The 14,120-nt window shown below is 44.5% G+C and overlaps 1 protein-coding gene across 3 annotated transcripts in view; it reads left to right on the forward strand.

Moving 5' to 3' along the window:
- Positions 1–14,120, forward strand: part of Hpr1 (THO complex 1-like protein Hpr1) — a 54,240-nt gene that overhangs the window by 2,190 nt on the left and 37,930 nt on the right. For all 3 annotated transcript variants that reach the window (XM_075669922.1, XM_075669924.1, XM_075669923.1), the window contains exons 5-11: positions 642–763; positions 2,323–2,371; positions 6,547–6,642; positions 7,025–7,142; positions 8,479–8,587; positions 10,766–10,903; positions 12,902–13,002. In XM_075669922.1, coding sequence (XP_075526037.1) covers positions 642–763; positions 2,323–2,371; positions 6,547–6,642; positions 7,025–7,142; positions 8,479–8,587; positions 10,766–10,903; positions 12,902–13,002 — 733 coding nt within the window. The remainder of the gene's footprint in view (positions 1–641; positions 764–2,322; positions 2,372–6,546; positions 6,643–7,024; positions 7,143–8,478; positions 8,588–10,765; positions 10,904–12,901; positions 13,003–14,120) is intronic.

Below are 14,120 nucleotides of genomic sequence, written 5' to 3' on the forward strand. Positions count from 1 at the left end.
TTGATGCTTGAGCATCGATAACCCATGAACAATGAAAAGAAAAGCTGTTCCTCCACTCGATGCACCCACAATCTCCAACTTTGCAATTTATGCAGCATTTGCCTGGTTGAACACCAGAAATCCTTGGAGGAATGATGCCTTTCACAACTGAATGAAAACACAGAAATAATTTTTGGTAACTGGTAAAGCCATTCAAATATTGAAAACTTGAAATATTCAATACACATATGAGAAAAGTACAGGTGTGAAGGATAGTATCAAATACAGAATATTTTTTTTTACTTTACAAGTAGAAAAACAAGTAAAAAGAAAAATGGTGTTAAAAAGCAATCTGTTTTATTTCATTAATACATACGTTGGTGTTTAGGAGCCTGTTGACCAGAGGCAGCTTGTTAGTGAATGAAAAGCAAAGGTGAGCCCACTTTCAAGCTGGTATTGAATAGGTGTTTGAATAAGCTGATGGACCGTATGCATAAGCCACCCTCAGTGGTGAACAGGATTCAATAATCGTGCTAGCCCATTACACTGGGATCAAACACTTTGAAGTAGACGTGTCCAATGCATATAATAAACTTAGTGCTTACACACCCCGACTAACAAACATTACATTTTTCTGAATGCTGAATTTCATCTGGGCGCAGCCGACCTCTGCTCGGGCAGCCTGCCCGTGCTCCTGCTGTGTGATGTCTTCGATAGCCTGCCCCTCAACGAGAGTGAGGAGTTTTTCAGCCTTGTTGAAGATAAAGTCAGCATCTGGAAAGAGGTTAAGCAGCATTCCATTTTTCTCTCAACATCTCTGCAACAATGATATATTATGCAAAACAGGGGTGAGGCGTGCAGACAGGACACAAGAGTAGAGAAGTGGACAACACGAACGCTCTTCTCTACTCTTGTGTCCTGTCTGCACGCCTCGCCCCTGTTTTGCATAATGAATCCTTACCAACTAGTTCAGCTTTCTGTCGTCCTAAATAGTGATGTAGTAGTGTAAATATGACAGCAGATATGGTTGAGACGCTTAAGAGTCTGTTGAGCACATGAGGATGTATGTGGCCCTTGGCCATAACACGCAGTCAGCTTGAGGATAATGTGAGTTCGAGAATTGTGGGTTTTAATGTCCTGAAACAGCACAGTCAGTAGGTTATGAGGCACGCTGCGGTAGAAAATCCCGGATTAATTTTTACCACATGAGGTTTTTTAATGTACACTGAAACCTAAGTAAATGAGTGTTTTTGCATATTGCACCCTCTTTGAATTAAGGATGTCGCCAGAAATGAATCATAAAATGTTTTAAATTCACAAAATGTAATAACATATAGCTCACAGTGCCGTAGAGAAGTAAAAAAAAAAAAAAGGACCCGGCACTGCCTGTCATCTGCTGGCATTAAATTTGAGCTTTTTCTTTTCTCTCACTCTCTCTTTGTTTTTTGTGTACATTGCGCCGTTTATTGAGGACTGTATGTTCAAAACAGTGCACCCTGCAGAAAACGATCACCAGCTAAAGGGATGCCATTTATTTTAATCGTGCTGTTTCTTAAGAGGTCTCATGGCTGTTGCAACACTGTGAATCAAGGAGTGAAAGATCTTAAGTGAGTGCATAACCTCCTAATTTCAACACGTCATTTCCTACTCGATGGCATTCTGCCCGAGCACTTGCGTCGCTGGGGCACAGTTTGCTGAATGTGTGGGCCACTGGGCACGTGCCACTGTGCCTCGGGGTGCCTCCTGTTTCATATCTTGCCATTACAAACATTCTGTCTTTCTCATTATAAACACTACAACATACAATTTCTACATAAGCATTCAATACTCAACATTTACATTATTCATACAACAATTCTCTACAATTCCTTACAACATCGACTACAGTTGAGCCTGCCCAAATTTTAAAAATTTGTTTTACCAAATAGGAATATCTTGTAACAGGGGTTTTGTTGACGCAGGGCAGTGTATAGATAGCGACAGCTATTGAATGCTAAGTATCAAGTAAGGTCTGTACATTATAAGCTGCATCGATGTTTTTTATTTATGGGATAGTCAACTCTAATTTGGATTGGCCCTATAATTTTCTTGCAAATCGTCTGATTCATTTAGGTTAAACTTAGCCCCGACATGCATTCCATGATAGGTATGGAGAATCAAGCTCAAATTCATTCAGGCGTTGTGTGGGTGATGGCATCCTTCTTGCAGAGTTGTGCCTGTGACTTCTGTGTTCAGCTGCACTGCATTTGCAACGTCTCATTTCTTCTAAAACGGCAAAAATGTTTTCATTCTCGCTGCACTGTGTATGTACGAGTGTTAGCATTCCTGATTTCTCGTTTACAGGATCTATTCTTCAAGTGTTGCAAGAACCAGCTGCTAAGGACATGCAATGGTATGACTCCTGCAGTGTCATTTTATTGCTTCTGTATTCTCCCTGTAATCCTGTGCTGCAGAACTTTTGCTGCCTGAAATTAAAAACAATAATATTGAGAAATAGTGCCAGCTCATAATGAGGAAGCAAAGCTAATAGCTGACATAGCGAAAGAATTATAAAATGACGGTCATCTATGATAATCACCATGTTCCAAAGAGTGAATTATCATGGAACCTCATTGATATGTTTGTATTTTTCGCATTTTTCAGGCTTTTACGCTCTGAATTGCCCGTCCCATTTAGTTGCCACAGAGACTTGTCTATTAGCTTTCTGTTACATTCTTTTTTTTTTTTGGTTGCTGCATGTAAAATCTCCCATGGCACACCACCAATGCATCATTGTCGTCAGCAGCAATGTTAGCTGCCCATGTCGCTGTTAAAAGTGGTTACCCTGCAGGGCAGTAGGTGCAGGAGTTCGAGGATGCTATGGCACATATAGGAACCCAAGCTACCTATCGAGAACATGTATGCTATGTTGATGGCTTTCAGACATGCAAACCACAATGTGTGCAGGACATCATGCCTGATTGCAAGATGGCTCATGACGTTCGAAACAAAGAAGAAATGAACTTAGGCAGAAGTGGTGGCCCCACAGCCATGGTCAAGGGTGCTACTGCAGCCTTCGATACCTTGCGTAGTTATATTGATACACACGGTTTCATGGAAACTGAAAAAGAGATGCCGTTGCTTGAAGAGAGGCTGTTATTGACCATTGGGATTTAACTGCCAGATTGAAATCGCAAGCTCCAGCTCCATTTAGTATGATCCACAGTTACAATTGCTTTAAAAGAATTAAATTAATAAAAATTAAGAAGAGAGTGCAGTCGGCGACAAAATAAGCCGGGCCATGCGAGTGGTGGTAAAAACCATCGCTGTGCCATCTAGCATTGCACTTGTGGTGTCGAGACATCGTAGTGCACATGCGCATCCTTTCATACCGACTACCTTGTCTTTTTCTTCGCTTGCAGCGGCCAAACTGATTATGTGCAGTGCTTGACGCTACGGGCCGCTTTCTTTATCCACAACGTAATCCGTGTAGTTCAGCGACGCATACGGAGGGTGAACTTTGTGCTGCTTGCTTTACAATGACTAGACAAATAAGATATCGTACCTGCATCGGCGATGAGCACATGTTACATTTGGGATTATCTCGTTTCTTTATTTTTGCTGCTTTAGACAAACCGGCTGATGCTTAAATAGGTATGAGTAGACCAAAAATGACGGCGCATTTAAAGAAGAAATGGAAGAATTTGTTGCCATGAATTAAGTATGGTAGGCAAAGCAACTTGGGCACCCAGCAGACATAGTGTTACGCGAGAAGAAATCAACACAATCTTAATCTTTACGTGGAATTCAAAAAATGGAATCAGAGCTATGTCTGCTGTCCCCTCACTCATTATACAAACTTAATATAACTCAATAGCGAGTGGAGTGACCATCTGTGGAAATAATCTGAGACATCCTTCTTGGCATGGAGTCGTACAACGAGACCACGTATTTGTGGTTATCATTAAAGCCTTCCCACTCTTCATGTATGGCATTCCATAGTGCGTCAGCTGTGGCTCTGGAAAAGTACCACCTGGACAGGCGAGACTTCATGCTCGCCCACACATTCTCAATGGGATTTGCATCCACACCATTCGGGAGCCATGGCAGAGTGCGTACGCCCAAGTCCTCAAGCAGCTTCGTCACTCAACGTGCCATGTGCACACGGCTTTTCTCCTGCCGCAACAGGAAGCAGCTGTCAGAGAAGGGCACATCCAGCACGTACGGGAGCATGGTGTCTTGTAGCAGGGAACCATAGCAGGACGCAGTCCGTCAATACGGACAAGAGTCCCAGCAGTCCACCCTTGCTCGTGGCTCCCCACACGGAGACTGCACAGCGGCCACTTGAAAGAATGCTGCGAGTGTAGGTATCTGTAGTTTTAAAAGATGCAGAATGGACAGGCAAAAGTTCTAGGAATATAGTGTAGCAAAATTAAGGGATAAAGAGGTTACAATACACGTTGCACATATTTAAACCATGACGTCATGCCAAAAAAAAAAAGAATGTGTGTATTTGTGTGGTTGCTTTTGAGAAGTTATTTGTGCATAGCTTTCATACTTACAGTGTTCTCACATAGTCCTTAATTGATGTTATCAGATAAATACTTTTACGCAAATAATCCCGACAATTCATCTCAAAAGTTAGGTCGGGGAACGCTTATGGCATTTGCAAACCATCAAGATCATGCCAGCATAAGCAAGCAGAGAAGGCAGTGGTTACTTGGAATTCAAAGGCCGCCGCACCCACTGTCATTGGTCCCACCGAGTGCAGAACGGGACCTCATCGTTAAAAATGACAACGCGCCATTCTTCTTTTGCTCAATGCTGATAGTTCTGTGCAAAGTAAAGGCATTGTAGGCATTTTCGTTCTGTGAGGGGAGGCTTTTGCACAGCAGCACGATTTGAAAGCTCAGCTTCTTTCAAACGCCATAGTATTGTTGCTGTGAAAATATCCAGGGACTACTCATCACGGATTTCTTTAGCAGTCAGAAAAGGGTCCCCGAAAGATGCAGCAACAATCAGTATGTCATCAGCATACTCTGTGACCTTTCACTGGCCAGACTGCTTCGCATCCACTGGTCTTCCCTCGTCTCGAAAGGCAGATATAATTCTGCTCGCCGATTTCTTCGACCTGCCAGTCCTTCGGCTTATCTCTTTCTGTGGGACTCCTTCCACAAACAGTCTGGTGATGAGCCTGCAATCTTCAATTTGTACACGGGGTGCCATTTACTAAACCACGCAGCAACACTGCTTTTCCAGTGCTTCAAGCATATATATCTTCGAAAAATTACACTGGCCAATAGGAAGCTCAAACTAACAACGAGCGGGCGAAGATAAAGGAATGATGTGATAGCTAGTCGTGCCACTTAAAGATGAGTGTCCATGCCAGCATTGCAACTCACAGGCTAACTTTTTTAGGTTACTTTCTTTTTCTTATGTGCTTTAAGTGGGGCCTGCTTTGTTGGCACACGCCGTGGTTGCTCAGTGGCTATGGTGCTGGGCTGCTGAGCACAAGGTTGTGGGATCGAATCCCGGTCGCGGTGGCTGCATTTCGATGGGGGTGAAATGCGAAAACACCCGTGTACTTAGATTTAGGTGCACATTAAAGAACCCCAGATGGTCAAAATTTCCGGAGTCCTCCACTACGACGTGCCTCATAATCAGAAAGTGGTTTTGGCACGTAAAACCCCATAATTTAATTTAAAGATGTTTTTTTGCTTTGTTGGCATGAAAAAAACAAATGTCTTAAGTGCAGAACTATTACGCGTGAGCAGGACCATCCGGAGGTATCTGCTCTTGTCTTATGGGCAACTACAATGCATCCTGCATGGTATATAAGAAGTAACAAACACATGTGCCAGCAATTATAAACAATAAAATTGTAGAAATAGGCGCAGGAAAACCTCGTGGCAGTGTGTTATCTGTCTAGTCATTGCAAAGCGAGCAGCGCAAGGTTCAGCCTCCCTATGCCCTGCGAAACTGCGCACGTAACATGATGGATAAAGAAAGCGACCCGCAGCACCAAGTGCTGCATGGAATCAGTTTGGCTGCTGCAAGCGAGGAAAAAGACAAGGTAGTCAATATGGAAGGATGCACACATGCACTATGATGTCTTGACACCATAAGTACAATGCTAGACGGTGCAGCGGTGCTTTTTGCCGCCGCTTCCATGCCCCAGCATATTTTATCACCGGTTGTGCACTTATCTCACCAGTAACCATCTGGTATCTCATCCGTAGTGTGCTCGCAAGTGTTATCAAATGCCAAGTTTTCCTGGATGATACATTTTTTCCCCACGATCCCATAAGAAAAGTATTAATGAGATCCTACTCTAGTTTATTTCAGCATCCCTAGGCTGTGCTCTGCATTGGAGGGCAGCTGATTATTCTCGCTACGTAGGTTTTCTCACAATATCTTGAGATGTCACTAAATGGATGCTCTTGCACTTGTCCCTGTTGTCCCATTGCTCTGAGCCATCACACTAAGCAGTTGGGTAGAAAAAAAAAAAAATATGGAAGAAGCTGAACATCCTCTCGTTAGTGTGGACACAGTAATCAGCACATTTCTTTTTCCTCCATTTGTTTGCAGACTTGCTCCGAAGGCTGTCAAGGTCACAGAACACGGTGTTTTGTGGAAAGATCCTTGTCTTTTTGGCAAAGCTGTTTCCTCTTTCGGAACGTTCTGGTAGGTGTGCAACCATTGCATTCGATTTAGCAATCGCAGTTTACTGCTAATATTATTATGGCCTGCAGCCAACGACTTCCAGTGCTGTCATCTAGAATGCTTTTGCTTCTTAGTGGGTGCCTCATTTTATTGCTGTGGCTGTTGCGAGTCGTTGTGACAGTAAATGTTTCCACCTATGAGTCGCACTAAAATATTGCCATCATCATGTGGCCATAATGAGGCTAAAATGAAAAGAGAATAAAGTATTGAAAAAAAAATTGAAGGTGCTGCACAAGTAGTTTCAAGAGAACCATCATGTCTGCTCATGAAGGCTTTACTGTGACTGCATTGTGATATTCTGGCCAGGAAGCCTGTTTCTTATGTAGCCTTGCTTCTTTCCCAGGTTTGAACATAGCCAGTGAGTTCAATGCCGAGAACATCACATTGTTCAGCTCAGAAGACTACAAAGGGCTCTCAGATGAGAGTTCTTACCATGAGGATTCTGAAGAAGGATCGACCAGGTAAACTACCCCCCACCCTACACAGGTGCCCAGTGTGGACTACCGTACAAGAATGAGTGTGCACACAGGTTTGACTAAAGAAGGCACATGTTGCAGTCTTTCCGTGTCCCAAAACCGACATGGCAAACTGCCCAGACAATGGAACAGGATATACTACAAACAGAATGCACACGCCCACATTTTGTCCATGCCTCCTATCTCACTGTCTGCACGGTGTGATGTGCTGAATAATGATCTGTTCACCAAGCTCTGAACTCGTACAATATAAATCCAGGAGTACTTTCAAATAAGTCAGCTTTTGTATATGTCCTTGTCGCACTCTCTTTTTCGAAATGCAAACAGTAGACATAATTAAAGGTGAGGGCAAGTAACCATGAAGGTAGGCACTGAGCCAGTCTTGTGGCTCACCATGGGAGCGTGTGGCCCATGATGGGAATGACTGGACTAGCTCCAGGCAAAATTTAGAGGCAGCTGTGTGTGCCGGAAAACAACACACGCATACAACAACAAAAATTGATGGTATTTATAATTCATGTATCTTGCGAGAACTTTCTATAAAACAGAGCAACCATGTGCTGCCGTAAGCACACAAGTATATGCATACACATGCAAATTTTTGAACACTAATCCAGGAACCTGATTGCTAGAATTAACTACCAGTGCTATGCTTTACAAAACAAAATAATGAAAATTAAAATAACGTGGCAAGAAAAGGTGTGTGCTGTAATTGTGCTTCTGGGAGATTATCTGCGTGTTTGCATTTCTTAGCAGTGGACTGGATGTGGTGATGTTGCATTTCTGGTCATTGGGAATGCCGAAGCGTAATGGAGGCTTGTGTCAGCCTTGTTTGTATTTACTGAAGTGTCAATGTTTGCATTGTGATGTTGTGGTATATGTTAGTGGCCATGGTGGGTGTTTCAAAGCTCATAATGTTTTGGATTTGATTCTTAGCCATAGCGGCTTTACTCAGGGGCAGTGAAGTACAAAAATGCATGTATACTTAGATCTAGGTGCATGTTACAAAATTAATCTGAAGCACTCTACTATGCCACATCATGCTATAACCTGTGTGTTGATTTGAGATGTTGAGCCAAATAAAAAAAAATTGTCAAGTTGATTCTTTTTTTGAGTAGACAGAAAGTGACTAGCAACAGCTGTGCAGGTTACTGCTTTGTTTTTAGGCAACATGCATGTGTGGTAGGAGGATCTGAAACACTCGAGTTGTCATAGAAAGTTTTGGTTTTGTAACATGTAGTGTCACACATTATGTTAAGCTGACCTGCACCTTGCTTTTGCCTGAATTGGTGAGACGTTCTCGTGCTCTGTGTCACTACAGTTCCGTGCCTGTTGACTACAACCTGTACCGCAAGTTCTGGTCACTGCAGGAATACTTCCGGCAGCCTCTCCTGTGCTACAGCAAAGTCCACTGGCGGCAGTTCACCTCGGCAAGTGCTGCTGCTCTTGCATGCTAGCCCGGAGAAGCACGAAGTGGTGAACTTGGAAAGGGTTTACAGTGTTCACTTGAAATCTCCTCCGTGTCTCATGACAGGGTTAAATCATTTTAATACTTTGTCTGCTGCGTAAAATCTCTACCACATGTTTTTTCTCCATTCATAGTATAATCAATTTGACTCTTGGAGACAGCAGTTTTCTCCATCCTTATTTTTTGAAGCAGTATACTTGAGAACTGGTATCTACACTAAAAGAAGCAGCAATATTTATATGTAATGTCAAAAAGTGGGGAAGCAATCGCTCCTTTTTAAGCAACGGTGCCTTGTCTGCTGTTGCTTCTATATGTGCGCGCAGTTGTAATCCAGCTCTTTTGGTGCCTGTTCTTATTCTATCTGTCTATACATGCTGGTAAACATGTCTTGCAAATCACTAAATAGGTTTGTATTAGGAAAGTAGGGATGTTGTTGAGGATACAGGGGAACATACTGCTTCATGTCTCGCTCGTGGCATCCACCTGAACAATTAGATCACCACTGTCCTCCCTCCCAAAGGCTTACCAAGCACAATGCTTGGTTCAGTGATCTGAAACTGACATTTTTGACCTGACATGATTGGGGATGGGCCAAGTGGTAGAATGTGGGTTGCAGTATCTTGCATACGCATGAGCACTTAGGACAATGCGTTCCTTTTGTTGATGCGAAAGTGTCAAATGGCCCATTGAGCGAGAAAGCCGTCGTCTTGTGTGTAGCAGCGAAACAGCACCTAAACTTGCACTGCCATTGGCTGCGATGCCACGTCATGAGTGAGCCTTGTGGGGATGCGCGACTCTCACGCGTCCCCTGATAAGTTGTTTTTCCGCACGGCTTGCGTGGCCTGGCGCCCGCGTTGGTCGGAGTGGTTGAGGCGCAGTACGAGAGATGGCGCGAGTGTTGCGCTGCTAACGCCGCCGACATGTGGGGTTACTTGGGTGCCGAAAGAAGGCGCTTCCTCTTTGATTCGGGACAGCAAGCAGTGCGGACGTTCTGTGCCGCGCGTGCGCCGATCCATGCTTCTGCGAGACCGTCTCTCGTGGCCGCCTTCGAACGCGCCACCGTTCGCGTGACCGTACACGCAAATGACCAGGCGTTGGGATCCAGCATGGGGCGAACATATTCGCTCGCTATCCGGTCGCGATGAGTCGGACTTCTAGATTTGTCGCGCGCCCATCGGCATGTTTTGTGGATAGCAACTCGGCTAGCTGGAATTGATCTATGAAAGGTGCAATAAATGCCCTTGTGATTGTTGGCACTACTGTGTTGTCGTTCCTTTGTCCCAAGAGCATTGAGGAGAACCCCACAGCCTTGACGAGGTTCCCTTGGCTGCAACACCACATTACAAGCTACACCTTGATGGAGCAGAGCAGGCGAAAAGGAATACCTGCTGCTGCGCAAGCGCACTAGGTGTTGCATGAGGAAAGAGGGCATTACTGTGACTACACGTCACCCTCGCTCTCGGCACGATCGCTCCTGAACGGAGCAGAGCTGCCTCCTAGATGGCAGGCCTGTGTACTCTGCTTTATGACGTCATGCTACTTGGACCGAAACTGCCACTGTCAAGCCCGACGTGATGAAAGCAGTGACGTCAAGATCACCGCGGCTTACTCGGGGGCATCTCCATCAGATTCTGTCGCAGTCGAGCAGGGTGGCATGACGTCATGGATCGAAGCGCACAGGCCTCAGCAGCGCGGCTAAAAGGGAACCGGCAGATGTGTGAGAAGAGAGGGCATCGCTGCGTTAGTGGCCAATGCTGCATTGGCACCGCAGGCTGCTGCTGTTTGCTGGCTCGGGCAGCACATACAGCTATGGAACTTGAAGGAACGCTCAGCGCCGTTCAATTGGACATTAATATTTTCGAATTCGCTACTCATAAGGGCTTAGGTGTCCTCGGAATTTTTAATGAATCTTCCCCTGCCTTGCAGATTTTTTCAGAACTAATTAGTTTTATCAAGGGACTGCTGTCAAAATTTTACTGAAGAAAAGCTGTTGCTTGCTTTGCTTGTTACTCCCTCTCTAGCAAAATATGTCAGCAGATCTGCAATTGATAGCCTGTTCACTGCCCCAGGAGCAACACTGACTTTAAAAACATTTTATTTTCTGCTTCATAGAATGTGCTGCGATGTTTCTGTCTTGCAGTACTCAGCAGATGTGCTGTCAGTGTTTGGCAGCTTCAAGCTGGATGACATTAAGACGGCACAGTGGACACTACCAGGCAGCTCAAGCAGTCCATCCGGGAAGTCGGTGTACTTTGCCAAGTACTTGACCAGCCAGAAGGTGCGTGGACTTTTGAATTGTGCTTGTAATAACTTGTGTCATGGTAAACATGACTTAAGTTGAATAGGTGCACATGGTATTCATAGTGCACAACTTTTCCCTGCATCTACACTGCACCTCCAGCTACAGCTTTTGGATAATCGAGGCGAGGGGGAAAGAGTGCACATAAAACACGTTGTGGGGCTAGTTGGTGCATAGCTTTCAATAGGTGAAGTGCCAATAGTGACGGCACACACACCTGTCATACAGACCTGTCTGTATTTCTTCTTGTGTGCCGTCACTATTGGCGCTTCACCTATTGAAAGTGCACATAACCCCTGCAAGTAACTCCATGTGGCATTAAAACAGTTATAAAAGCAGCCCGGTGCAATTGTCATCGCACCGCAAGCCTGCAGACATAATCTTGGTTTCTAGGTAGGTACCCAGGAATGATCTACTTGTGATATGTTCTGTGTTTGCGAGACGGAACTTTAAAAGAACAATCAGGCAACTTCACTAGTAAGTCTGGAAAGGCTAGGCAAGCTTGAACATGTTGGGAGAACATCGAAAAATCCCCAATTGCTGCGTTCACTAGGATTCTGTTATATTAATCATTTGGCAGTTTTAAAAAAAACATCTACATTTGTAAAAGGCATTATAAGAATTTCCAGCGAAAAAAAAAATAATTAAGGAAGAAAGCAAGTGGATAGAAAGACGCTAACAGGCACAGGAAAACCACTTGCTCCAAGAAACACACTATGTGTTTCGTCGCTTGTAGAGCTGAAGTGGTTTATAAGATTCCACTTCCTAGTGGCAAAAGCTACGTCTGCCAAAGTGGCTGGTGCTTAAACGATAGGTTCAGAGAGCACAAGTGCAACATAGAAGCGATTGCGGATGCGGGACATTTAGCAGGCCGTATGTGCCAGTGCTGCTGCCTTTTCGAAGCCACACGTTTTCTCAATCAGTTTAAAAAAGAAAGAAGTAGGCTATTATATAGAAAGCCTTCTGCATAAGGGAAGTAAACGTGTCAGCGTCCCCTCAATCGGCTTGACACTTCCTACGTCAGGCTTTGCGATGACACGCATGTGCAGCGGTATGGTCTTGCTTTTTCCAAATATATTTTTTATTCATTCTTATCTGCTCTTCGTACTTTGCTCACCATCAAACCGTCAATTCACAGCCAGCGTCTTTCTATCTACTTGGTTCCTTCGTAAGTGTTTTCTTCGCTGGAAATTCTTATAATGCACTTAACGCAGAACCAACTAGCCCAACTTTCAGCTGTATTTGTGTCTGGTTTGAGAGCTGTTATGTATCCGATCAACCATGTGCAGGGTAATGTTGCGAGATACTCACACCGAACACTCACACTGAACACATAAATACATAGTCAGGCACTCCTTTGTAGAAAAAACAAAAACTGTAGCGGCTCCAGGAAGGTAAATATGCATGGCTTCGTTTTTTAAGCTTCTGCTTGAGTAAGCGCTCTTTTTATTTTCTACCATATTCATGCATCACTTTTGTCACTACTTGCTGTTGAATCGTGGTGTGGTTTCATGCCAATGTGCTTTTTAGTGGCATAAACCTGAAGCTGAAGGCATACTCTGCACCTTTGCTTTGCACCAGGGACACTAAGGTGCAACACTAAATCACTTTAAACTTTGAAAGTATTCTTTCAAAACTTATTTTAATTGATTTTGCTGTAAGAGGTTGATTACTGGAATGGAAAATGTAGGCTGAAGTTCCGCTTTTTGAACTTCACTTCGAAATTTCAGCGCCAGTATATCAGTGTGACATTGTGAAGTTCAATGTGTTTTCTCATGTTTGGGCCCTTGTGCTGAAGTAAGAAATGTGAAAGGCTTAGTCTTTGGTCCTTCTAGAATACTGCAGTGTAGTGCACCATTAAAAAAGGCCCGAGCACATGGTGTCAACATCCATGGTGTGAGAACTTGAAAGTGCAGAGGGTGTAATGTGCTAGTACAGCCTAGCCTGTGTTCATGGTGCATGGGTGCCTCCTTGCAGCTGCTGGAGCTGGAGCTGAGCGACAGCAGCTTCCGGCGCTACGTCCTGGTGCAATTCCTCATCCTTTTCCAGTACCTGCAGTCTACTGTGCGCTTCAAGCTGTTAAGTGACTGTGCATTTCTTCCAATTCATTTAAGATGAAAGGAACAGCTGTACTAAAACTGAGCTATCCATGTTGCACAGTTCTTAAAGGGCCCCTCACCAGGTCTGGCCATTTCAAGCTGATACGCTCAGAGCATAAATTACGCGCTAACGATCGTGTCTGCAAAGTATTACATCACTATGCGCCACGGATAGACCTGAAATTTCAAACTGAATGCTGTTTTCACTTCTCCTCGCGACCGCCGCGCTCCAAGCTGCCACGTGACGTACACATGCTAGTGTGCCTATGTACACGTGTTCGCGCTGTGACATTGCTCATAGTGTCACGTGACTTCGAGAATTACCCAAGGCAACATCTGTTATTGGTGTGATCTTTTGCTCGAGTTGACGAATTGAAGTTTATAGAAGTAATAAAACACACAAACGGAATGTCTGCGTGTTCCTTGTTTTACTCCACACCGAAGCAAGAGAGATGTACTTTCGCTTCATCTGCTTGTTCCCACGGTCATGCAGTCATGTGCGCAGGTTCGGAAACTAGGCCATTTGCTACCGTGTTCCAGCACGTGACCATGCTCTGCGATCCGCTTGTGTCTGCCTCAGTATTTGTGCAGCACTGAATTATACCGCTAGTCAGGTTTCCTTGTGCACAGCGCGCAAAATCGTGCGCAGCCTGAAACAAGCCAATCGCAACAGGTTGCGCGCAACGCCGTCAGCAAAAACACGCAGCACCAAAAAAAGAAAAAAAAATCGAGGAGAAAAAAAATGAAGGCGGGGCCTGTGACGTGTGCGTCACGCAATCCTCGAGGTCCGGTATGGGAGAACGCAAGGAAGGAATTTCGCTTGCATAGGCTAGACAGGGCGAGTGGAGAAAGTGTCTCGCTTGGCAGCGGAGCTCGCCTTCTGAAATCATGGGTTTGCGGCACTGAAGTATTTATATCTCTGCTATTAATGAGCCGATTTGAAAAACTTTTGCAGCAAAACACTCCCCAGAGGACACATAACTTCCAGCGTATAACCGAAATTTGCTATGGGCCCTGGTGAGGGGCTCTTGAAGGAGTGAAATTGTTTGATTCAGTTACAAAAACTGCCCTTAAGTGAGACATGTTTGTGTCAGTCT

The sequence above is a fragment of the Dermacentor variabilis genome, chromosome 9 (genome assembly GCF_050947875.1).
Source record: "Dermacentor variabilis isolate Ectoservices chromosome 9, ASM5094787v1, whole genome shotgun sequence".
NCBI classification, from domain to species: domain Eukaryota; kingdom Metazoa; phylum Arthropoda; class Arachnida; order Ixodida; family Ixodidae; genus Dermacentor; species Dermacentor variabilis.